Genomic DNA, 25,954 nt, shown 5'->3' on the forward strand with positions numbered 1-25,954 from the left:
CCCTTGCTCTGGATGAATTTTCTCTGTCTCTCAGAAATGAAAAATATTAGAATATTAGGTTTAAGTGGCAATCACAGTTTCATAGTGCATGAATTGTGATTTCTTCAGTAAACAATAGAGGCAGGTATTCTTGACTTCATGAGACCAAGCCAGAAAGCTCTTACTGCCATTGCAATTCAGCAAATGTTTAGACAACCCGTTGGAGAACTGTTTGAAATACTTTAAATAAATAAAGAGGCTGCATGGCAGTTACTAATCCAGGCAGGTCTAAGGTAGCTGGCTGAGTCAGGCACCTTTCTGCAGAGTTCCCAGCTTGGTCTGGACAGGTGGGCTGCATTCCTTTCCCATTATGCTCAGCCTTTTCCCTTTAAGGTTTTGGGTGTCTGTTGGTACTATGGTTTGATGTTCTTTCTGATCCTTTTTCTCCACTTTGTTCTTTTCCTCCCTTTAGTTGTAGCATTTCCTTTAGCTTCCTCTACATACAGGTGACAACAACAACAAAATGAAAATTCAAGTGTTGTTGTTGTTGTTGTTGTTAAGATCAACAGAAAACAAAACCCCTAAAAGTTAATACGTGTCAACATTCTCAGCAAACCTCAGCACAACAAAATGAATTCTATAGAGTTAGAGGTAGTGGAGGCTGCCTAACTGGTGGATATGAGGGTTTGACATTACTGTCTGTATACTGTGCATTTGCACACATGCACACATGAACATCAGAGTCATTCACACAGCTCCGTGCACTTTCCTCTTTCCCTTTCTTAGACAACAACAAAAAGTGAGGAGAGTGAGTATCCTTCTTGGTCTTGCACCCATGAAAAGATCATTATTTTTCTAAAGGTTTGTGAAAGAGACCCCTCTCTTTCTCCTTCCCCATTCTGAACTTCGGGGAAAGGAATGTTGCCAAATCCTTTGGGATTCCTCTTCCATCCTCCATCCAATCTTTCCTCTTAAATGTGTCCACCTCTGCTTTCAGGTTTAACTGGTTGTTACATGTGGAATATTTAGGATAGACTTGGGCAAGCTCCTATATCAGGATGGGGTGGAGGTAGGGCTTCAGGATTGTCTAATTTGGAAAGGGCCAGGGGGATGCTGTAGGGAACAGGGTCAGTGTGCAATCTGTCCAGCGCAATTGCATTTGGGCTCCTGGCTTGTAAAGTCTGGAGTTGTCTCCCAAATGACTGTGGAAAAAGCAGTTAATCTAGAGAACCTCCAGAAAGCCCCTCTGCTACCTGCCACAATGACCCCAAGCTGATGTTTGAGGCATCTGAAAGGACTTCTGGAGCAGAGTCCAGGAGCTGCTGGTCAGACAAGGAATCTGCACTCCTTTCCAAGTGCAATGATTTTCCAGTTCCAGTTGGAGAAACAGGGTCAAGGAAGGGAATCTTGAGGGCTGCAGATCTGCCTCTCCCCTCCAGCAGCAGTAGGCTGCCCTGCTAATCCTCAAACCATTCACGAGTTCCCAGATGTCAGAAGAACACTCTGGATCCCACAAACACACAACTTAACAGCGGACACCCTTATCAAAAGCCTGCTCTCATGGAGGAGTCACAACGCCTTGACCCTGCACAGCTGCAGGACAGCTGGTGCAATAAGGTGGGGAGATAATCCTCCTGAGGAATATGGTAAGGGAGTGACTAGCCTGCAGAAAATACATCCAGATGTTTTGTTCAACTGAAGTAATTGGCTGCTACAAGAGTGCCACCTGCTTGATGCTTTCATCAGTGGCATGAGCCAGGCCTGCTCCTGCCAGTAAGACTGGAGACCTGGATTGCATGGATTCTAAGACTGGTGCTCTGCTGCTGCCATCACACCAGAGACCCTCACCCACATCTCCTGTAACATGTGACTCAGCAATGAAACATGACCTGCCAGAGACAAAGCAGGTGAAGCCATAGAAAGACAGCTCTTTCCAAAATAGCGGTTTGAGAGAGGCATCACTTTCCATGGTGTGCATGTACCTTTCTGGTAGTCTCTCATCAAGCAAGTTTTAAAATATGGCAAAAAGCTGTTACCAGCAGCAAAAATGATACTGGTATAGACATCACAATTGGACATCCCTTTTCCAGTTTGCTTCATATTTCTAAGCAAAAACTACTGCCTTGTCTCTAGCTGAGCATTCACAAAGACTGAGGGTGCAGTTCATATCTGTGGCATGGGCAGCAGCTGGAACTGGAACACAAGCCACTTCCATGTTTTAAAAGGTTGAAGGGTGCCTGGTTTTAAGCCCAGGATTAGTATCTGTTTCTTTAAGAGCACCAAGCCATGGAAAATTTCTACAGTTGTGGCAATGCAAACTGTTCCTAACCTTGTGGTCTTAAGAAAACAGACATTTCCCCTCCTCTGGTTCACCGTACTCTGCATCTCCTCCTTTCTTGCAAACTCTCAAGCACCCTTCTTTTGCATGGAGCAGGGTTCTGTTGTAGCCTAAACTTGAGACATGGACCTGTGCTAAAGTTGAGTGTCACTCAAGAATTCCAGTCCAGGGCCAAAAGCCACTCAATCCAGCAACTGAAATGCTGTATGATTTTTATTGTATTTTGTCATGAGTATTTGGAGCATTCCGAAATTGAGACTGTTCCCCTCTCCCCCCAGTTCTTAAAACGTGCATCTAAGTTTCTGCTTCTGTCAGCTTTGACAATTTCTAAGTGGAAAACATGATGCAAAACTGAAAAATGGTCTAAATAGGGTGAACGTGTTCCAAAATGTTAAACACTGAAGGTCACCACTGCAGCTTCTTTTCAGTTAATAAATTCTGTTGTTACATATTTAAAACAAATATTAATTAATTGATCCAATCTAATAGCTTTAAGCTTCTAACTTCAAATGCCCAACATTGCTTAAAATGGGTTCCCTACTTGAGAGACTGGGTATCTATGGTCTGGGAGAGCCACATGGCAGAGAATTGCAGGAGTCCAGAGGCAACTGACCACAAATAAAAAGCACTTAAAAACTGTAGTGGGGATGGGGGAGGAGAGGTTTACTTATGACTTTTATTTAATCCTGAAAAGGAAGCTTTGGATCCTAACAGTGCTTAAGCACAGACTTAACACTTGGCATCCGCAGGAGCATGACAGTTGGGTGACAGCAGCACAGGAGTGGATGGAATGGCAGTGCCACCCACCTGCTTGCGACCTGGTGTGGGTCTCAAAGAAGGGTGAATGTAAACACTGAGAAGGAACCTGGAAGGGGTGCCATGGAGGACTTTAAATTTTGGTGGTTGGAAAGTATGGGCAGCAGAAAGAAAGAAAGAAAGAAAGAAAGAAAGAAAGAAAGAAAGAAAGAAAGAAAACACAGGAATGTGTGTTTAAAAGGGGAGGGGATTTTAAAAAAACAAAATATATATTAGGGGTTTTAAAAGAACCAATTTTGTTTGCATTGAGCCAAGTGCAATGGAGTGCATAGTTTTAATATCTTTGTATGTTAAAGATTGTTAAAAAGAAGAGAAAAAAATCTATTTTTGTTGCAAAGTCCTCTGTTCCCAGGGACTCTAAATAAATAGGGACAAAAGAAAAACCCAACCTTTGTAAGTATGGGGAAAACTTTTTTTGTTTATTTTTTCATTTGTTTATTTTTTCTTTTTTCTTGTTTGTTTTTTAAATCCTTTTTTAAAAAGCTTGATAATGATAGGGGTTTGGTTTTTTCCCCATCTTTTCTTCATTAGTTTTGTCGTTTTATGGGAGGGCTGAAGGCAAAAGTTTTTCACACACAAAAATAAATTTGCAAAAATCACTGTATCAGGTTAAAAATGTTGAAGAAAACTACAGAATTAAAACTAAGAAAAGGAAAACAAGAAAAAACCTAAAGTATCATAAAAGGAAAAAAAACACAAAACCTGGTGCTTCTTACAATATAAAATACATTAAAATCTCTATTATACATAGTTTATGAACCAATTAATTGTTATCATAAAGCACATTTTAGGAAACACGCATTATCCCTTCTTTATGTTTAGCTGAAAGGGGCAGCGGGCTTTGCGGTCAAACGCACCAGCAGCATCCGGCAGCTTCTCATGGATCTTCCCAGGTTGCCGAGCGAGATGGGTGGTGGTGAGGTGCCTTGGCAAAGGGAAAAGGTTCCTGCTGGAGCAGAGGCCACCCTAAATGGGCCGTGTTTCTCTGTCTCCTCTCACCCCTCCCCATCCTCCACCACTGCCACTGCACACCCTCCTCTGCCTTGTTCCCCTGTCCTGTCTTTTCCCAAAGAGAGCTAAGCAAAAGAGTTGACTTTAGCTTTGGCCATTCTTTCTGCTACCCATCCTTATAGACCAGCCCAATCTGTGCGCACTCTTGTTTGCTCACTCTCTGTCTCCCCACCCCCTCCATCTCTGTCTCTGTCCTATTAATGTGTCTCTCTGTGTATATATCCTCTATCTCAAGGGCATCTCTTTGGAATGAGGAGCCAACCTGTGATGTCACCAGCATCCCCTTCATCAAAGCTCCCCTGTTATCCTTTCCAGAGTTAGTTGCTCCCCCCTTCCCAGAGCCAGAGGAGCCCTTCCTCTGAACTCCCTTTCTTCCTTGCTGGATGGAGGGGAGTGAAGCAGAAGCCTTGGCCCAGGCCGTACCCCATAACCTCACAGAGCATGGAAGGTCAACTGGAGACAGCTCTCACTTCAGGGAAGGACCAGGATGGATGACTTTGCCTTACTCTTAACCATGCTTAACTGGCCAGCTGACATAGTGCCTTTGTAAACCCATCTTTCGCTGGAACAGATGGACCACGTACTCTGCCAGGGGGGCGGGTACAGGGAGTTCCACCCCCTCCCCTGTAATCTGTGCGCTCAATACAGGGGAAAGCAATAAAAAGACTAGGCCTGACCAGCAAGAGAGAGGTGCTTTGGCTAAATGCCCTGGTGCCTAGTCCTCTTTGGCCTGGCTTCTGCTACCCCATGCAAAAGGGAGGGCTAGCAGCACCAAGGAGAGAGTGAAGGGAGCTCGCCACCAAAGCAGCAATATGGAAGACTGCAGGGACTCCCCCACTCCCCACCTGCAACTTCTGCACTTGGACAGAACCACCTTGCCTGGAGCCCTGAACTGTTCGTTGGCATGAAAGAGGGCCCTCCTCAGCTCCTCTCTCCCAGGTGATGTTTGGCTGGGGTCTGAGACACAAAGCAGGAAAATGCTTTTGGAGCCCAGGAGGATATTAGATTTCCTTGAGAGTCCCAACATGGTTTCATTTTGGGGTGTGATCACCCCCTAGCAGGTCTCCATCCAACAAACATACAGAAACCCTCCATCTCCTCATAGATGGGGAGAGGGCATGTTCCTTGGCTTCCTGGCCACCAACAATCACCTGTGGGCTGCAAATAATCTTCACACCCCCCCATGCACACCTTGTATGGAGCTCTTTCCCCTCTTTTCTTCCCACGCTTCAGCATAGCAATTGTGCTTTCCTGTCCTCCTTTACTAGATACCTTTAATAGGCTTCTTTGTCTCCCTTTCTTGCCCCCCACCCTCACTTTCAACATATGGCCCTTCATTCACCCCAAATCCACTTCTCTTGCTCGGCAGCAACACCTTAAGATCCATGAAACTGCAGCTTCCCTGACTGCATCCCACCCCTGCCCCTTTGAACAAGTTTCTTCCTTGGTTAAGAAACGCAGTATATATATGAGTACAGTACAGTATATATATATAGTACTAATGGAATTTGGTGTGCTTTTTCTCCTCATCCCTGATTCCCCTTGCCTCTCCCCACCCCGACCGGTGCACCCTTTGTGTCTTTGAGTCTGTTCTTCCAGCCCCCTGCCCCTCCACCCACCCGCCCCTGCACTTGAAAATAAAGGGTAGATCTTTGTCTGTTTTTGTTCTTTCTGAGGTTTCTTCCGTGTCTAGCAGAATGCAGGTAGCCATATGTTATAACTGTCAATATTGCTTCACAACAAAAAATATAGGAAAAAAGAAAAAAAAAGAAAAATCCAAACTGTTTTATCATTTTTGCCTGAGCTTTCTTCGGCTTTCTCCATTGGAATGGCTTATTGTGTTATGTGAATTTAAAACAGAAAAAGAGAAAAAAATGTTTTAAAAGGTTAAAAATAAAACAAAAAAACTACATATATTGCAAAAAAAAGCAAAAAAAAAAAATCAGCTTCCCTCTTCCCTGTCCCCACCAATTCCTTCCTCAGAGCAGAGATGGGAAGCCCAGTGGAGGGGAGTGCCGAGGGCTCCATGATCATGTATGTGTGTCTTTGTTGGTGGGTGAACGGGGGTCTGTGTCCCTTTTTCCCCATCCCTCTGCTTTCTGGAGGAGCTGCTCAGAAACATCAAGAATAGGCCTATTCCCTCCATACACACATCCCATCATCCCTTTGGTCAAATTGTAAAGTGCCTAAGAGGTAAGTTTTTCAGCAGCAAGGATGATACTTGAGTTCCGCCCCCTTGTTCGTTTGGTACTGGGCACCTTCATGTGATGCCTGCTGACATGTGGACAGCTCCAGTAGTTGGCGCAACCCCAGCATACCTCCCACAACACCCTCCTCCTTGCCAGGCTTTCTCCCAGCTGAGGAGAAACGGGCTTTCAGGAAGGCGGCATGTCCAGGGAGGCAGAAGGGGGAGGGTTTGGTACCCTTCACTCCCTTTGCTCTTAAAATTGAGGTGCCCATCTCTCCTGCTTTATACATGATTGGTGCAGACCCAGGCAGAAAAGGTGGGTCTATTGCTATCGCATCTAGTTTGACCCAGTACATCACAGTCTAGTTTCCATTTTTGCCTTGGAAGCTCAGTCCTGGAATTGTTTTGTAACACAGGCCCTATTTTCAGAAACGGTTTAGGCCCCTGTGGATTTCCAATGCTTTTTTTAACCATAGGCAGCTATGATCTGGTGAAGAAGGCAAGATGCAAGGGGCATACCAGTGGTATAGTTGAGCCAGCATGGTTCCAGTCGTCATGGATGGAAGAGCCTAAGAGGTGCATAGGAGAACGGAGAGCAGCCAGATATTTGCAGAAATGTACAGTGGCTTCTGTTTCCCTTAGATGCTTCCAAATGTCATAGATCAACTGAGCAAGATGAGAGGGTAGCCCAAAAGGTTTGGAGGGCAAACCTCTTCCCTAAAGCCTTTTTGCTCAACATCATGGGATGTGCTTGGTGATGTCTTCCATTATGGTTGCGTTCTCTTGCAAAGGCATATCCTCCCCACTGATTACATTGTTTTTTCCAGCCATGACCTTAAAAAGCTTTCATAGGATAAGGCCTAGCTCCCAGGACTTGTTTTCCTTCCCTGGGCCAATCCAAAGGTTTTCAGGAAGGACTCTTCCCTATGCACCAAGCACCTCCACCATGGCTGGGAGCCATGGTGGATGTTGGGATAGCACCCATCCATGCTGGTCCAAAGAGAGAGGCACTTTTGGTGAGTGCACAGAGTTTTGCCAGAAGACTGCCAGTTCTAGGTGTGCCACAGAAAGTTGTCCATTTCCACCTGATGCTCCAGAGCAGCTGTCTCCCAGCTCCTTTCCGGACCCCTTTAGTGCCCTGCAGCCTTTATGAAGCTGTCCATTGCTACTGCTTTGGTTTTGAAAGCAAAAAGAACTCATAACCCTGCAGCCGAATTAAGGGAAGTGCCTTAAACCAATGCCTTTGCTGCCACCAGCGAACAAACAGACAGGAAGAGAAATCAATCAAACTTTATGCATCAGCTTCAGAAATGTGAACAAAAGATGTTTACAGAGATTGCAATCAAACCGCCTCCAGGTGGGGCTCAGGGTAGCCCCTCCCACCATTACAAACCATGCCCCCTGCTTTCTGCTCCCACCCTGCCTGCAAGTTTTACACATAAGAGGGTAGTTAAGCCTATGAAAAGGCACCCTCTGCTAATCAGCTTTCATACTGCTTTCCCCATCATGTTTGCTCACCCACACCCCAAGAAGGGAACCAGCTGCCGTGATGTGGTGGGCCAGCTCCTCCAGCCCCCTCCCCTCTCCCAGTCAGCCCTCGGCACTACCCCTCCCTCCCCAAGTGCCACTCTCCGAGCGGGGTGTAATACGCATGTGTTAATTACAATTTTTCCATAATAAAAGTTTATAGATGCAGCACCTTCTTTAACTGATTGAATTAAAGAATGTTATTGACTGTAACTGTCTTTTTTGGCTTTCTTGAGAGATGAATGGCCACTAAGCCTTCCCTCCATCCTGAACATGTCTGATGTGTGAGTGAACTGGTGATGTGACTGAGCATCATCCCTCCTCGCTGTCCCCAGTCATCCAGCCATGTGCACAGGCTGCCTTCGGCCAGGGCTTGAGACAACAACCCTGACCAAGTTCCCATTTACCTCAAAATGTATTTGCAGGTATGCTTGTGTACACGGTGATGAAGCGGGTCTTGGGCTGCAGTGTACACTGGGTCTTCCCAAAAACCAGTAGCTGTTGCTCACAAAGTCTGGTGGAGGGGAGGCCTTGTAACCTTCTCGCCCTCACTGGCTCTGTGCCTTGCATACGCACTCTACATTTAGGCAAGGACTTTGCCAGCCCACCACTGGAGTTTTTCAGCCCCACTGGCATACTTTGCCAGGACTTACACTACAAAGGTATCTTCTCTCCTGATCCAGCAAGACCAAGGGTCTGCTCTGTGTTTGTGATGCAACCCTAATGAGCACAGATCCCACGCAGGCCATGCTCAAATCCTCCCCAGTCCACTTTCCCACTTCTGTAGCTGCCCCTCTGTAGCATTGCAACCACTGCAACACCAACCCCCGCTGCTGTGGTATCTGGCCTCTCCCAGCCTGGTGCCATTTAGATGTGTTGGGCTAGAATATATGCTCATACTTTCATGTCTTATATTCAAAGGAAGATGCAGAACCCCTCCCTCCTCAAGATTGGCAGCATGCTGTAAGAGCTCTTGACCCTTTCCCACTGTGCCATTTCCCCAATAAGCATAACCACACAATCACCCAAAGCTGTTGCTCGCATTCGGAAAGCTGCTGCTATGGACACAAATAGTTTCCTTTGCTGGCAAACAGCAACCTTGCTGATGGCTCATCTGGAAAATAGCACAGGGAATGGGGTTAGCCTCCTTCCCTATACCTTACCCATCCTCCCAACCCATCCTCCCTGCTTCCCTTGCCAGTGCCTTTTTTAATGTAGAGAGAAGTGCTTTGGTGCCAGTACACATTTAATGGTATAATTTGGTCATGCTCAGTCATTGTACAATGACTCTTGTTGTACAATGTACAACCTCTAAAGGTTGGCTTGTGGTGGCAAGAAGTGCCCCTGCCTTGATTGTCTGTTCAGATTCACACAGATGTCACAACTCGGGATTGCTTTGAAGGTGAGCCATGCATCTTGCACTAGACTGGCTGCTTGGCTGAGCACAGTCTGGGTACGTTCTGAGACGCAGAAGCTCCGCAGCAGCAAGCCTGTCATGTGTGCTGGCGTTCTGTGATCCCATCCATAATGCCTGCATTTCACAGGATCTCAGGTAGCAAGGTCAGGAGCACCTCTGCATTGGAATTTGCAATACTAGAGGAGATGGATCAGTATAAGATATTTTGCTATGGAAGTTTGTCTTCAATCCAAGTCTTGAGCTATACAGCAAAGCCCACCGGTGTGATGTACAGAGACCATGCTGAAGAAGGATCAGTAGAAGGAAGCTAAACAGATTCGTATTCAAACAGAAAGGACCCGTATCAAAATGGGAGGACATCAGTGCTGCTTGCAGAAGGCCCACGATGTATTTACTGGCATCTGCCACTAAAAGAACCTCAGAAGCCTCCAACCTTGGTGGCCAAACCTTCCCCAACCTACTGCCCTCCAGGAGTGTTGGAATTCAATCAGACTTAACCAGGGTGGCCAATGGTCAGGAAAGATAAGAGGTTTAATTCAAAATCTCTGAAGAGCACCAGGCTGGGCAAGGCTAAGCTAGACAATACTAAGACGGGCCAAAGGCCTGGTTCTGTATAAGACAGCTACTGCAAAATAGAGGGCATGCAAAGGGAAAGAATGCTGTTCTCTTCGTGGCTCAATGACTTGTTCACAGAGAAACTCTGCTTCATGCACCAGGCCAGTGAGAGTCCTGTTTCTTTGCTATGTGGCTCAATGGCACTGAAAAAGAAAAAGACCTTGGAGTTGTTGTGGACAACAAGCTAAATATGAGCCAGCAATGCAGCCACAAAAAGGGCAAATGATATTTTGGGATGCATAAATATCACTTCCAGAACATGAGTGGTACTAGTTCCACTTTATGCTGAACTAGTCAGACCTCACCTGGAATACTGTATTCAGTTCTGAGCACCCAGGTTTTTAAAAGATGCAGAAAAATTAGAAAGACTTCAGAGGGGGGTAACAGATAATTCAGGGTCTGGAAACTAAGCCCTACAATGAGAGGTTAGGCCTCAGGAAAGAAGACTACGAGGGGATATGATAGCACCCTACAAGTACCTCGAAGGCTGACACAAAGAGGAAGGAAAACACCTCACTCCCCTGAGAGTAGGCCACTGAACTACAAACTTAAGCTGCAGCACAGTGGATTCAGGCTAGACAGCAGAAAAATCTTTCTATCAGAACAATGCAACAGTGGAACCAGTTGCCTAGAGAGGTGGTGGGCTCTCCCACACTAGAGATATTCAAGAGAAAATTGGAGAGTCATCTGATTGGGATGGTGTCACTTGGCGTCCTGCACCAAAAGGGGGTTGGACCCAATGAAGGCCCCTTCTGATTCTACTATTCTATGAATCTATGAGCTGGCAGGCCATGGGAAATCATGGCTTATGAACAGCAGACAGCACAAAGGCACATGCTGTAACCACACACAGAGTTCAGACACACAATGGGATGAAAGACTTCAGCCACACTTAAATTGCAGAGACTTTCCCCCATGGAATTCCAAAGGTGTGTTTGTAGGGGTGAGAAGGGGTGGAGTCATGTAGGTTGATGTAGTGCAGGAAAATGCTGGCCATCTGATACATTTCCTCTTTTCCCCCATAGTCTTTCCACTTAAAACAAAAAACAAAAGCTGCCAGGGTTGTATTGCATGCATGCATCTCCATTTAAACAGCTTGTTTGGTCCTGAGAAGGAGCAACTTAAGCGCACAATAAAGAGAAGACTATGCCAAAGCCTCCATTGATATGTCCTGAGAAAGTCAGAGAATTTGTGGGAGTGGGGCAGGGGGTGCACTAGTCAAAATATTATTAATCAATTAAGGCAAATGTAAGCCCCAAATAAGGAACCTCTGGAAAGTACTGACACTCCTACCCCCAATCCACTTGCCATGATTTTTACTGATGAAATCATGCTTTCAGTTGCCTGTTTGAAAAAAATGGCAATTTAAAATTGATTTGGTGTGCTTTAAAATCCTTTCCTGTTTGCCACCATATCTGACAGAAACTGATCATTCTGAGCTCTCTAAAAATGCTCTGAATTAAGCTATCAAATACTGCTCCTTGTTCTAAAAATATTTCTATCTCACTACTGATAGTGAGAGAATCTTCATCTATTAAAAGTGACCATATGTGTTTTCTTCCTCCCTACCTCCACAGAGCTTGCACCAGTCAACATTTTTCAGCCCACCCAATGCCTTGGAATTTTGATCATATCATTAGACCAGAATCCCCCAGAAAGTTCTCCTGTGCAAATCCCTTTTAACCCTTCCCCAAGTTCTCTGGTTGTGGCAAGATCCAGTGCACCGGACCTGTTGTGATTTGCTTCATTTGATCAATCTTAGGGCTCCTAAGCTTTCTCTAGCAAGGTTTCACCCTCTGCCTTTCGTATGGCAAAGAAATTCAAGGGAAGTTTTTGTTGGCATACAAACATTGTGATGGCAGCACTCCAAAAAGTCTTTGAAATGTCCAGTCAGCCTTTAAAATGATGGTGAAAGATCCCCATCTGATCAGTTTCTCAAAACCAACGGTAAAGGTAGCTGAAGAAGAGACACCTTGGATTCCTTATGGACAGAATAGGAGCATGTAACAAACATCAAGATAAATGGGTAGGTAGAAAAATCAACATCACATGGCTGACGGACCAATGAGATAGGTGGCTGAGAAAAGAAATGGAATTGTTATTCCTCACAAGTGAGAAGGTGGAATTGGGGGAGAAACTGCTAGACCACACCAGTAGTGTGGCTAAAAAAACCGATGCGGCCAAGAAGGCAATAAATAGCGCAGTCTCCCCCAGCCAGGCGCCCTCTAGACATGACTGAGGATTCTGAGAGTTTTAATCCAGCACATCTGGAAGGCACCCAGTTGGCTGTGGTGGATACTGCTTGGGTCATTTTTCTTTGTACATTTGGAGTCGTAGCAAATAATTAGGATAGTTCTAGTGCATAAACAGGATTTTTGAGGAACTGTTCATGCATCTAAAGCAGGAGTGGGCAACTTTATGCTGACTGGCATTCATGGGAACTGTAAGCCAAAACATCTAGAGGACTCCATGTTGCCTGATCTAAAGGCTGCGGCCAACAGAAGCATACATCCCAACAAAAGCCACAGTAGCTACGATGTGCAAGTTGCTGCTGCATGCTAACTGAACTGCTTGTCTGGAAGTAACACGACAGGTTTCCAGTCATCATTATTTTAGACACATGTTCCAGTATGATTTGTCAGCATTGTAAGCCACAATCCCCAGTGCTCAGAAGGCAACATTCCAGTATGCTGAATGGTTTCCTTTTATCCCTTCTATCCATTTGAACACAGACACACACTCATTCCTCACGCAGGCCAGTTAGTCCGGCTTTTCTTCCCTACTGCCCATATCTTTTCTCTTGGTATCTATTCCTTTCCATGAAAGTTATGATTTTACACTTGCAGGAACAAACTCTAGTCTTGTAAACAAAACCTATCAAAACCAGGTTCAGAACAGAGCATGCACACCAAGCAAAATTTTGTAATATCAACAGATTGTGCATTAAGAGACTTGGTTTGCATTTTCATCTGACTGTGGGATTGATTTCCATATAAGAATGTCACTTTCCTCTGAATAGAACATGAACACTTTGGGCCATAAATGTGTCTCAGCTTGAACACAGGTGGGCCTGAGAGTCCTCGAAGGGATGCCTTGAATGGCCTATGCAGGGCTGGTCCTCCTGCAGCCCTACTGCGATGCCAGAGGAGAGTGATAAACCCCATTGCACAATCATTTGATGATCCAGTGGGGGGCTAAAGAGCAGTTGTTGCCATACTCCCCGTCTTTCTTGTCTTCTTCCTAATAGGCCTTTCACCAACTTTTTTTTAATATAATAACAGACAAGCTGAGACCGCCCACCCTCCTGGATTGCTGGGTGGTACATTTGGGTTTGGCATGAGGCCCAGAGTAAGCTGGGTAGGTTTGGATACTGACTCAGCACAAACGGCTGCAGCTTCCAGGAAAGGGAAGGGTTTCTGAGGAGGCCATGGGCCCCTTCTCACTGTAGCCCCACCACCCAGCTAAGTGTTAGCCTGCCAGGAGTGACACAGCAATTGCTCCAGCATCACCCAGCCATTGCACGATGCTCTCCAAAACCCCTCTAACCCCAGGCTCAAGTGCAGCCCACCCAGATTGTTGAGCCATCATTGCATGTTGAAGAAAGGGGTATCTCTGAGGCCTAGTTCTCTCTCCTGAAATGCTGGACCTGAATATGAGTTGTACCATTTCAGATGGCTGCTGGAAGGCAGGGATGCTCGCATGAGGGAATGTGCAAAAAACGGTCTCAACACATAGAAAATTAGCTCATCTGGGAGAAGAGTTCTAGCCTCGTCTTCTCCTTAACATGCTAGATTTCGCCGTGGAGGACTTACCCCTCCCCTTATGTGAACCTGCACCTGCGGTCTGAAGCAAGTAAATGGGAGTTCAGCTAGATACTACACGGCAGATGCTAGGACTCGCCTGCCGTCGTGGGCAGAAGAGTGGCAGCAGCAGGAGCTACTTAACTCCTCCTCTAGCCATTTTAAAAGCTCAGTGCTGCTTCCCAGTTGTTGAGGGAAAGCTCTGGTGTCTGTCAGGGGCGGGGCAGGGGGCTTTGCAGTGGCAGCACAGCCAGAGCCCATGAAGAAGGATCCACACCGAGGGAAAGTGGAGCCTGTGCGTTGAGGGCCTCACCACCCCATGACAAAACGGTCCTGCTTGTCATGCTGTCCTTCTGTACAGGCTCAAGCAACCATGCTGGGCTTTCACAGGATGGAATTGGGGCTCGGAAGCCACCCCACACTCACTGTGCAGCAGGAAAACAGGAACTGGGGCAAGCAGCCTGGGTCCCTCCAGATGGTTTTGAGTTGCAAACCTCATAATCCCTGACTGGGGCTGATGGGAAGTAGCCGTTCAAAACATCTGGAGAACACTGGTTGCCCACTCCAGGTCATGGAGGAAGCCCAGGCATGCCTTGAGGACAGTTCTCCACCCCCCGGAGACCGGAGAGAAGGGGGATCTTTCTAGCCCACAGAACTGTAGCACTGCTCCTACTGAGCAGCGCTGCACTGCCCCTTTTTGTTTTTTCCAGAAGCAAGCCAAGCAGGAAACATGAATATAAACGTCCCTTCCTCCTTTCTCCCCAAAGTCCCGCTGCTTTGCGGGGTTCACTGGGCATCAGCTGCTTTGCCCTCTTGATCTCTGCATGTGGACAGGCAGACCCTGAATCCACCCCACACCACCTCTCAAAGTCACAGTGACCCAAGCATCATCCCATGGCTTTCAGTCCCAGATGCTTCCCAGCACAAAGCATCCTTGGAAGGAGATTCAGTTCAGCCCGGGATGTGTGGCTGGTGCTGGTCCAGGTGCAGGAGCCAGTGGTCACACCAATGGATGGGTAGCTGTTCATCACCGTGGCTCGCCTGCCCCCAACACAGTCACCGGGTCAACTGGCACCTGCTCCAATTTGATGGGGGCCAGTGGTGAGGGAGTCCTTGGGGTCCCGTTGCAGTTAGCCTCTGCATCTGGAGGCTCCCCACCAGCTGACCTGGCCTGGTCGCTCAGCAGCTTGACTAGGAAGTTGATGTATTTCATGGCCAAGCGCAGAATCTCATTTTTGCTCAACTTCTTGTCGGGCGGGTGGGTAGGGATGAGTTTCCGGAGCTCTGCGAAGGCACCATTCACATTCTGTTGCCGCCACCGCTCACGGCTGTTGGTGAAGACCCGGCGTGCCACCTTCTGGGGCTGATGGCCTGCATAAATAAATGGAAACGGATAGACAGGTAAAGTGCATTTGCCAATAGATAACACTGAAGACAGACTTGGGAACACCTTATGGAAGCCATTTTCCTCAGGCTCAGTCTCCACGTCTATAGAATGGGCAGCTCTGCCTGTGCCCTCTTCCTCCATCCTGGGAGAGAAGCATGGAAGGTTTCCCCCACAGCCACTCACCCTCAGTGATCTCTTGTTCATAATGGCTTGGCCTGCGCTTGAGGCGGTTGTTGGGGAAGAGGCCATAAGTCCCAGAGCTGCCAATGTAGATGCTAAGGAGAGAAGAGCAGAGGTCAGGTGGGCACCTCCAGGGGGCACAGCGAGAAAATTAAATCTGCCTGCTGGTGAGCTTTTATCATTTCTTCAGAGCAGGCCAGGCCCAAGTAGTGTCGCCATCCATCACACCAGGATAAAGGGGCGGCTGTTCCTCTCCACGGGGCACAGTGAGGGTTGCTAGGCCCATTCATTATGCCTCTTTGCAGCAGATCCAGGATAAGTCTGGTTTTGGAGGGGGCTACTCACCTCCCTCTGCCAGCACTGGGTTGCAGTCCCCAGCCAGGAACATTTATGCTGCAGTAAAAGCCCAGACTCATGGATCTGATTAAGCTCTCTTGTTCATAGAAAGGATTCCTTTTCCCACTTTTTTATGTCAGGATTGAGTAAGAGGCACCTTCCAAATGTTTTGCACTACAACTCTCATGGACTCCAGAAAACATGGCTAATGGTGAAAGATTATAGGAGCTGAAGTCCAAACCATGCACAGGCACCAGTTTTCCTACTTGCGTTCACAGGTTTCTGTGCTGGCACTGGCCATGGCCACCTCCACGGAGCTCGGTCAGGTTCCTGACATGTGTCTCTGTGGCTCCTGCATTAATCACCACTGTGAATGAGTCATTCTGAATCACACCTGGGCTGCCCAGCAGCTGGCTGAATTTGAGCCACCCTCCTCTTTCAGGCAGCAGCATCCAGCATGCCTTGCTCCACACGGGCCGGGCTGGAGCAACAGCAATGGCAAGCCAGACTGGGGCCTTCACCACAGGCAGGGCCTTGTGGGATAACCAGCTCCTGCTCTGCCACAGGATGTGCCAGGGACACACAAGGCTGAGAGAAAAGCTCCAGCAAGAAGCTACCTCAGATTCTATTCACTGAAAGCCCCAGCGATAGGCTGGCTGTCCCTCCTGCCAATCAGCCGCTCCTTCCCCTCCCTCTGCAGCAGAAGCCTTTTTAACAGTGCAGCTCCTCAGTGAGTCAGACATGCTGGAATGACCCACCCACCCCCCGAGGGGGCCCCCCCCCCCCCAGTCTTTCCCTGAGAATCGTTGTTCCCAGTCAAGCCAGCGCCTCCAAGGACGTTTCAAGCTGCCACATTTCCACAGGTTTCCTATGGACTGCTGGCTCAGGCAAGACCCAGGCAAAGCAACTGTCCCGAATGTAAAGTAAGGCATGCCCCTGGTTTTCAGTCAGGTTCAGTCGGATGCCATGGCCAGCAGTCCCTAGTGTGGAGCTGGCTGGCCACAGGCCGAGCCCAGCAACCAGCTCAATGGTTCCACTAGCCCCCACCAGAAGCACTGAGCAAGGAAGAAGCTCCAGACCGGCTAGGGACAAAGAGGAGGGAGGGAGGCCGCTTGCGACACCGAGCAGCTGGGCCAGGTTGCTGATACCAGCAAAGAGAGCTAGTAAGTTGGCTGGTTCCACATTGCTGAAAAAGTGGACACTGCTATGCAAGCATTTTGCATTTGCTCATTTATAACTACAGATGCAAATTCAGAAATAGCGTAATTTAAATAAGTCTTGCTCGACCTGCTGCTGGGAAGCACTAAGACTCCTGCTCTTCCGTTTTATAGCTCTTTATCTTTAAACCAAGAAACCAAAATGGCTGTCTGAGGAAGCTTTACAAATAGCTGAGGAAAGAAGAGAAGAGAAAGGCAAGGGAGAAAGGGAAAGATACACCCAATTGAATGCAGAATTCCAGAGAATAGCTAGAAGAGAGAAGAATGCCTTCTTCAATGAACAGTGCAAAGAAATAGAAGAAAACAATAGAATAGGGAGGACCAGAGATCTCTTCCAGAAAATTGGAGATATGACGGGAACATTTCATGCAAGATGGGCATGATAAAGGACCAAAATGGCAGGGACCTAACAGAGGCAGAAGAGATTAAGAATAGGTGGCAAGATTATACAGAAGAACTCTGCGAGAAAGAGCTTAACATTCCTGACAACCACGATGGGATGGTCGCATCTCGAGCCAGACATCCTGGAATATGAAGTCAAAAGAGCCTTAGGAAGCCTTAGCTACAACAAACCTAGTGGAGAAGAAAGGATTCCAGCTGAGCTACTCAAAATCCTAAAAGACGATGCAATAAAAGTGCTACACTCAATATGCCAGCAAATTTGGAAAACTCAACAGTGGCCATAGGATTGGAAAAGGTCGGTTTACATCCCAGTTCCAAAGAAGGGCAATGCTAAAGAATGTTCAAACTACCACACCATTGCACTCATTTCACATGCAAGCAGAGTTATGCTCAAAATCCTACAAGCTAGGCTCCAGCAGTATGTGGACTGAGAACTTCCAGAAGTACAGGCAGAATTTCGAAAGGGGAGAGGAGCTAGAGATCAAATTGCCAAAATACGCAGGATCATGGAGAAAGCTAGGGAGTTCCAGAAAAACATCTTCTGCTTCATTGACTATGCTAGTTTGTGTGGATCACAACAAATTGCGGCAAGTTCTTAAAGAGATGGGAGTACCAGACCATCTTATTTGTCTCTTGAGAAACCTGTATGCAGGTCAAGAAGCAACAGTGAGAACTGGACATGGAACCACTGATTGGTTCAAAACTGGGAAAGGAGTTCAGCAAGGCTGCATATTGTCACCCTGCCTATTTAACTTAAATGCAGAGCACATCATGCAAAAGGCGGGGCTGGAAGAATCACAAGTTGGAATTAAGATTGCCGGGAGAAATATCAACAACCTCAGATATGCAGATGATACCACTCTAATAGCAGAAAGTGAAGAGGAACTAAAGAGCCTCTGGATGCGGGTGAAAGAGGAGAATGCAAATGTTGGCTGGAAACTCAACATTAAGAAAACTAAGATCATGACACCTGGTCCTATCATTTCCTGGAAAATAGATGGGAAAGAAATGGAGGTAGTGACAGATTTTATTTTCTTGGGCTCCAAGATCACCGCAGATGGGGACTGCAGCCAAGAAATTAAAAGATCCTTCCTCCTTGGAAGGAAAGCTATGGCAAACCTGGACAGCATACTAAAAAGCAGAGACATCACCCTGCCAACAAAAGTGCGTATAATCAAGGCTATGGTTTTCCCAGTTGCAATGTATGGCTGTGAAAGCTGGACCATAAGGAAGTCTGAGCGCTGAAGAATTGAGGCCTTTGAATTGTGGTGCTGGAGTCCCTTGGACTGCAAGGAGATCAGACCAGTCAGTCTTAGAGGAGATCAACCTTGACTGCTCTTTAGAAGGCCAGATACTGAAGATGAAACTCAAATACTTTGGCCACCTAATGAGAAAGAAGGACACACTGGAAAAGACCCTAATGCTGGGAACAATTGAGAAGGGGACGACAGAGAATGAGGTGGCTAGATGGAGTCACTGAAGCAGTTGGCGTGAGCTTCAGTGGACTCTGGGGGATGGTGGAGGACAGGAAGGCCTGGAGAGATGTTGTCCGTGGGGTCATGATGGGTCGGACACAACTTCACGAGTAACATAACATCTTTAAACCAGACTTGGGCTGGAAAGCTCCTTCAACAGAAGAAATCTTCAAACAGAAGAGCGGCTTCTGTAGGGAACGACACCTGCCCCCCCCCCCCCAAAGCAAATAGGAATGTGCCATACTTAGGGCACCTGTGGAACACTTGCATCTTTTCTTATCTCCCTCCCTCCCTCTCCTCACCACATTCCTGGTGGCCAGCCACTCTGCCAGGCCCAGCCACACCTGGAACAGCTTTCCAGGGCAATGCGGAGCTGCCAGGGAAAGCTGGTTCGGCTGTGGAGATGTTTCTTGCAGCCTCCCCAGCAGGGGCTCCAGTCACATCCCTGAAGACATTTCAGGCTGCTTCTCCAGCATCTGTTGCTCTGAACAATGCAGGTGGCTTGCTTAAACCCTTCTTCATCCAATTCTCTCCTTCCTCACCTGACCAGATTAATTCTGGACCACGCTGAGGCAGCCCACTTGACAGTGGACATTTATAAAAGGTGTGACTGAAATGAACCTCCCACAGTGCTGTCCAGAAACAAGGGACCTCGAGGCAGCAGCCTGGGGATCCCTCCTGGCCTTTCCACACTGGCTCAGCCAGGGCCTGGGCCGGCTCTCCCCAAGCTGGGGCACTCCCAATGAGTTGGACTGCAACTGCCATCGTTTCCAACACAGCTAGAGGGCATGAGCTTGGAGAAGGTTGGCACAGCTTTCCAGAACCTAGGATGCCAGGTGATCATTGCACTTCCAGTGTAGCAGCAGCCTCCTAGTCATTTTTAAAAATATATTTCCAGTGCAGGGTATTTGTTTCACATTGCCTTTAACACCACATGTTTTTAAAAAGTTACAATATATTTATCCCTGCATGAGTGTGTGTTTGCTTGACCTAGGTTTTCTGGCTTCTTCATAGCAGATAATATAGAAAAAATTGGCCCACAAAAAACCTCCCTTCTATATAAGGAAAAAATAATAATTACAGCTACAGTTAACCTCCCTGCTCCCTGGTCACTTTCATTTTGTTTCACTTAGCACAGAATTGAAAAGCAAACTCTTCACAACCAGTTTGCAGTCTCCAGCTCCAGAAGTGCTGGTGCTGGCCACCAGACCTCCACAAAACAACTGGATCCCCACTTTCCTTGTTGAAACCCAATCTGCTGCATTAACTTAATCATTACTAATAAATCTCTGACAGGGCAAGGAACATCATCTTGCAAATCTACAGTTAAGCAAGCCCAGAATAACATAAATAAAAAATGGATAATTCCTCCTTCCTCTCGGAGGGTGAAATCCAGTTGAATTGTTCTGCTTCCATCAGCAGAGCCTGCAGCCCCCCAACATACAGTACATATCCTCAAAATCTGCTCTGGAGGATTAAGGGACTCCCTGGGGTAAGTTCCAGTGGGAGAAGATATGCAGGAGAAAATCCTACCACATGAACAGACCTCTGCTTGCCCAATGTTGGAATAACATGAGAAATAAACAGTCAGGATGTGTGGGCAAGATTAAAAGGTGCTGGTTGTTGACTGCTTATCCTGATAAGAGCTTTTGCTGCTTCTATGCCTAGTGGAGTCTGCCTTTTACCCACCAGGCTCTGCCCTCAAACTTGAAAAAAAGCTGCCTCCTGAATTTGCTGGGTTGTTCTCCATCACAGAAAGATCCACATGTGCACCTCTGCAGTTATTTGTCTTGCTGGCCAGATGTGGTGGGGACGTTCCCTCCTTTATAGAGGACAGTACACTATTTGAAGTCATCAAATCCAAGTCTGGTTTAGAGAAGGGAGTGTATGGTGGGCTGCAAAAGTAGTACTGTGCTGAAAAATTCTTCCATTTTTTGGCCATGCTGTTTGATAGGAAGTACATTACCTTCCCCCCAAAAAAACAAAACCAAAGAAGAATCAAAGGACAGGGAAATGTTAGAGTAGTTCCCATGAGTTGCACCTGGGTTTCTTGCCCTCCCCTTGCCAAGAAGGATGCTGAAAGGTGTCCTGTCTTTTCCTGCACATTTGGCTCACTGGCAGCCTGTGGTCTCCTAGACATTTTCAGAAATGGAGGACATGCAGCTGGACAGGCTGCAGAGCAAATGTGGGGGTGTGCAGCGGAAAGGAAAACCACACACAGAACTCTCAGCTGCCCCACAGGGCTTGGGGGAGCCCAGAAGAAGCATAAGCATGAAGGATTAAACAGCCTGTTTCAGGGGCTAAAAGCTTTCAGGAAAGCAGGCCAGAGCTTGGCCAAACACCCACTCCACCTCTTGCCAGGCGCTAGGCAGGGCTGCCCTCCTTGCACCTGCCCTGGGGAGGAGGCGACATGGGAGGCAGTGCATACGACCAGAAGCTCCTCGGATGAAAAAGGGCACTTTGCTTCAACCCTGCCAGTGACAGGTTCAGGTTAGGGAGAAACTGCGGGGGAATTTTTCTTCCCTCCTCTGTCCACAAACAGGGTGGAGAATTTCCAGAGACCATCAAGGTGAGCTCCTGGGCAACAGACCGAGCGAGGCCCACCTGTGGAGATGCGTTGTTCCCCTGTTGCAATTACATGCACTGCTCTACCACTCAGCAAATGGATTTTGCATTCGTATCAGCGACTCTCCTTTGTGCTCTTTTCTGGTGGTGCTTAAGTGGCCACCTTACCTCAGATGGCCCTTGTGGCTCATGCCCTGAGTTTGGGAAGACTTGGCAACCCGAAGGGAGCGCCAGTCCATAGGGGACCAGCTCTTGCACTTGTGATAACAGGCTTTTGAGCTGTCAGCTATGCAGCATGCTTTGCTTTCCATTTTTCTTTGTCCGTTTTTTCTTTGTGGGGGAACAGGAATTTGAACTAACAGTTGCAAATAAAGGCACCTGCGACTGCCTAGTGGCCACTGCTCCCCCAGCGGCATCCCCAGCACTGCCAGGGTGTCCTTGCACGCCCACCCCAGATCTGGCCATTCCCCCTTGGAACTTACCTGTTGAGAAAGGGGTGGGGCTGATACTGTGGGGCCAGGAGGGGGCTTCTTACTCCTGCTAGGGGCATGGAAGATGGAGGGGGCCCGGTGGGCAGCGCTGTGAGCTGCAGGTAGCCAGGGATGGGGTGCAAGGCAGTGAGCGGAGTCGTGGAGACGTCAGCATGGCCAGGGTGCTTGCTGTGGCCCAGGCTGATGACGGGGACGTTGTGAGGCAGTGGGGCAGAGGGCTCGGAGGGGGGGCTGCCCTTGAGTGGAGGAGAGGCTGAGGCAGGGCTGGCAGGGAGTGGGCTGGCCTCTGCCTCCTCCCTTCTGCGGGATGGAGATGGGTTTGGGGTGGGGGAGACTGGTGGTGGAGGGTTCTGCTGCTCCAGGGCAACAAGCGAGTGAGGGCTCTTCATCTTCTCCATCATTGCCGCTTTGTGCTTCTCATCTGCGGGGAGAATGGAGCAAGGGTGAGACAGGCATGCCACGTGGCCTTCCAGCAGCTGTCAAAGAAGACGGGCAGTACGGCCAAGTGAGTGGCACCCCTCCCGACCGGGCTGCTAAAATATGAAATTATACGTGCGACAGTCCTGCTGGATGAGAGCAAAGCCCGATGCCCTGCTTCCCAGAGAGGCCGTGAGCAGGAGGTGGGAGCACCCTCCTCCCCAGGCACACGCCTCCTGTGCTGCGGCAGCGGGTCACCCAGCCCCCGGCCCTGGAGGCAGCGTGCACAGCCGCACGGGCAGCATCAGCTGGCTACGGACCACAGCCCTGATCTGGAGCCTATCCAAGACCACCCTGGGGTCAGCTTTGCCCCACCCTTGTCCACCGTCCACCTTGCTGTTAATTTCCTTTCTATACTGCCCGGTAGCCAAAGCTCTCTGGGCAGTTTACAACAAGGTTAAAACAAAACAATAAATACAATACAAATAAGATAAAACAACAGTGCTAAAAGTGTTAAAATTAATTTAAAATACCCTTGAAATACAGTAAAACAAAACAGGTAGCAAGAAGAAATACCAGGATAATCTTCCCAGGCCCCTGGATGACCAAGGAGATCTTTATAGGCCTCTGCATACAGGGCTCTCTTGCCCTGGCACCAGCAGAAAGGTTGTTCCAAAGATTGGGGGGCAGGGGGGGGGTTACCACTGGACAGGTCCTTCCTCTAGTTGCCTGCCTACAAGCCTGGGGGGGAGGGGCTGGCACCCAGAGAAAGGTCCCAGAGGTTGCATGTATCCCTGAAAGTACCACCACTGTATGAGGGTGGAATAGCTGCCTGCTATATTATAGAGTCATCGGATCATAGAGTTGGTAGGGGCCTCAGAGATCATCTAATCCAACCCTCTGCTCAGTACAGGCTCCACATTGCAGCACGAAGAGCCATTCTAGATTGGATTCAGTGCTAAGGGCACGATCCAAGGGGAGTGCCCATAACCTTCAGAGGATTACAAGCACCCTATGGAGGGAGAGAAAAGAGTGGCGGAGGAGATCACCTCTGCCTTTCTTTTGCTCTGCAAAGAATTGGGCAGACCAAGTGTGGCACTTTGCGGCAAGAGTGAAGGAGGCTGAGATGCTACCAGGATATGTCACGTCTCGGTGGTACTGGTCTCCTCTCCTCCCTACCCCCGGAAACACCTCAAATGCCCCTCTCTGAGATCACTCTTACGACCTCAGAGAAGCAGGCAGCACAGTTCCTTCTACACCAGTTGCAAGTGGGGGCTTCAGGGGGCCTGAAGATAAATCCTGGCTAGGACAAGGGGGGCATTTCCTGACCTTGCCTCTTGGAATCTGAAAAATCCTGTGGCCCTCTAAATGCCGCCTCGCTGCCATAGGATGGCACTGTAAGACACCTAGGTCCTTGTCACAGGTACTGCTGCCAAGCCAGGCCTCCCCCTCCTATACCCATGTGCTTGATTTTTTTGTACCTAAGTGCAAGCCTTTACATTTGACATCTATCCCCCATCTTCACATTTATCCCTGCTGAATCTCATCAAGCTAGATTCAGCCTAGTGTTCCATCCTGTCTGGATCCTTTCCAATCTCAATCCTTTCTTCTCTGGCCATTCCTCCTAGCTTCATGCAACCTGCAAATCTGATAAGCAACCCCTTCATACCTTCATCCAACCCATTTATACATATGCTGAACAGCACAAAGTGTAGGGCCAAATCCTGCAGCCGCCACATGAAGCTTCCCGCCAGGAGGATGACAAACCACCACCACCATCATAGTGCGTGTATATCGCACATTTTTTTCCTCTTCTGAGGAACACAATAGCTCCATTTTATCCTCGCTGCAACCCTGTGACGTAGGTTAGGCTCTTAGTGAAGAACTGGTCCAAAGTCACCCAGTGATCTTCATGGCCAAGTGGGGACTAGAACCCAGCTCTCCTGGGTCCCCAGTCCAACCTTTAATCACCACACCACAAGGACTAATTAAGACTTGTCATAGAATCATAGAATAGTAGAGTTGGAAGGGGCCATTGAAGGCCATTGGGTCCAACCTCTTGCTGTTGCAGGACACCAGTTTACACCATCCCACTCAGATGGCTGTTGAGCATGTTTTCTTAGCCAACTGTGGATCCATTTCATTGCAGTACTGTCCAAATGTATTTACTATCTTGTCAACAAGAATATCATGGGGAACATTGTCCAACGCTTTGCCAAAATCAAGATATACTATGTTCATAGCATTCCCAAACTAGTCCCTACCATTATCTATTTTAAAAAAAGGCAGGGGAAGTGGGGGTTAGTCTGGAATGACTAGTTATCAATAAATTATTTTCTAGATGCTCACAGATGGACCACTTAATCATCTATCTGAGAATGTCACCCTATAATGACATCAGCTTGTCTGTCGTTTCCTGGATTTACCTTTTTCTTCTCCTAGAAGATGGAGCCAACATTTGACCATGTCCAGACATCCAGCAGTTCACCTGTACTCCAGAATGCTCAAAAATTCCACAAGATCCTTCAGCATTCAAGGATGTTATTCACTGGGCCTTGAGACTTGTACTCATTTAGTGAAGTACTCTCTAACTATTTCTTTATTTATTCGGACCTGCAAATTTTCCTTATAACATTTGTACTACTTACCCCAGCTTGAATACTACTCCCCTTGTGGGAAAAGACTGAAACAAAATAGGAGTTGACCCAGCCTCTCTTGGTTACAGCAAAGGGTGCTTCCAGAGAGAGGGTTCCTAGCACTAGCAACCCAAAGGCTTTGTGAAGCTGGCCCATCTTTTTTTAATTTTGCAGTAAATTAAAAGATGGAAGAAGCTGTGTGAAAGCGTGGGAGGGTTAGTAGATAAGACGGCAATGTCAGGGCAAATAGACCTACACCCCATAACATTCCAGTAATGAGGCTAGGTGATGGTATCATAAAAGTCTTGCCTGGAAGCATCCAAACATCCAGCTTGTCAGTGGGATGAAAAATTGATGGAAGAAAACATTAAAAATTATCTCTCTAAATCTCAGATTTTGGGATTTTTACTTTTGATAGTTAAATGTTACACTCTGATAAAAATCTTAGCTTTTATTTGAATGATTGTCAGATGGAGGGAGCATAATGGATCCTCAAATTTCAACCCAAAAAAGTTGTTTTGCAAACAAGAATTTTAGGCCACTCTGATGCACCGAAGCATCATGTGTTCTTAATAGCTCCACTTTTATAAGGGGAATGAGAGGAGCTTTGTCAACAATGTACTTGGGAGGGAAACTGGGTAGTTTCCTGGATATTCCAGAAGACATCTACTGCAGGAACAACCTTTCTCACTCACCTCCTCACAATCTGAAGCTGCCAATATACTGCTTGAAAATTTGTCAGAATCAAAAGCTTCACTAACTGGATCCACCTTTATCAGGACTGTGGAATATTATGTCTGCTGAGATTCTCAAGACTACAAATGCCGAAAGCATAAAGAATAAATATTTCCATCCCTCAAATAAGTCCACTATCATGAAGCACCAAAGATAACTCTTACAAGATCGAAGGAAAAGCTGCAAAGGATGAGGTACCCCACCATCCCCTTCCAATCCCAGAAGAGAAAGTGATCGGACACTACTTGTCCCAACACAAACCAAGCCAGTGTGTCATCAAGGATCTACAGTCCATACTGGACAATTATATGTCCCGCTGCCCTTAGGGAGGCTGGCCACTCGTTGCTTTTGCCTATAATCCCTGAATCTACAACAGCTAAATAGCAGCAACAGGCCACACAAAAGGAGCCCAAACACAGAGA

At 47.5% G+C, this 25,954-nt stretch overlaps 1 protein-coding gene across 1 annotated transcript in view; it reads right to left on the bottom strand.

Annotated features, from left to right (window-relative positions):
• Positions 1-7,606: 7,606 nt before the first annotated feature.
• Positions 7,607-25,954, bottom strand: part of LYL1 (LYL1 basic helix-loop-helix family member) — a 33,427-nt gene continuing 15,079 nt past the window's right edge. The window contains exons 2-4 of the mRNA XM_044443807.1: positions 21,736-22,165; positions 15,262-15,353; positions 7,607-15,062 (exon numbers count right to left, since the gene is read on the bottom strand). Coding sequence (XP_044299742.1) covers positions 14,719-15,062; positions 15,262-15,353; positions 21,736-22,145 — 846 coding nt within the window. The 5' untranslated portion in view covers positions 22,146-22,165 and the 3' untranslated portion in view covers positions 7,607-14,718. The remainder of the gene's footprint in view (positions 15,063-15,261; positions 15,354-21,735; positions 22,166-25,954) is intronic.

This window comes from Varanus komodoensis, unplaced genomic scaffold (genome assembly GCF_004798865.1).
Source record: "Varanus komodoensis strain SLA01 unplaced genomic scaffold, ASM479886v1 scaffold42, whole genome shotgun sequence".
Taxonomy (NCBI): Eukaryota; Metazoa; Chordata; class Lepidosauria; order Squamata; family Varanidae; genus Varanus; species Varanus komodoensis.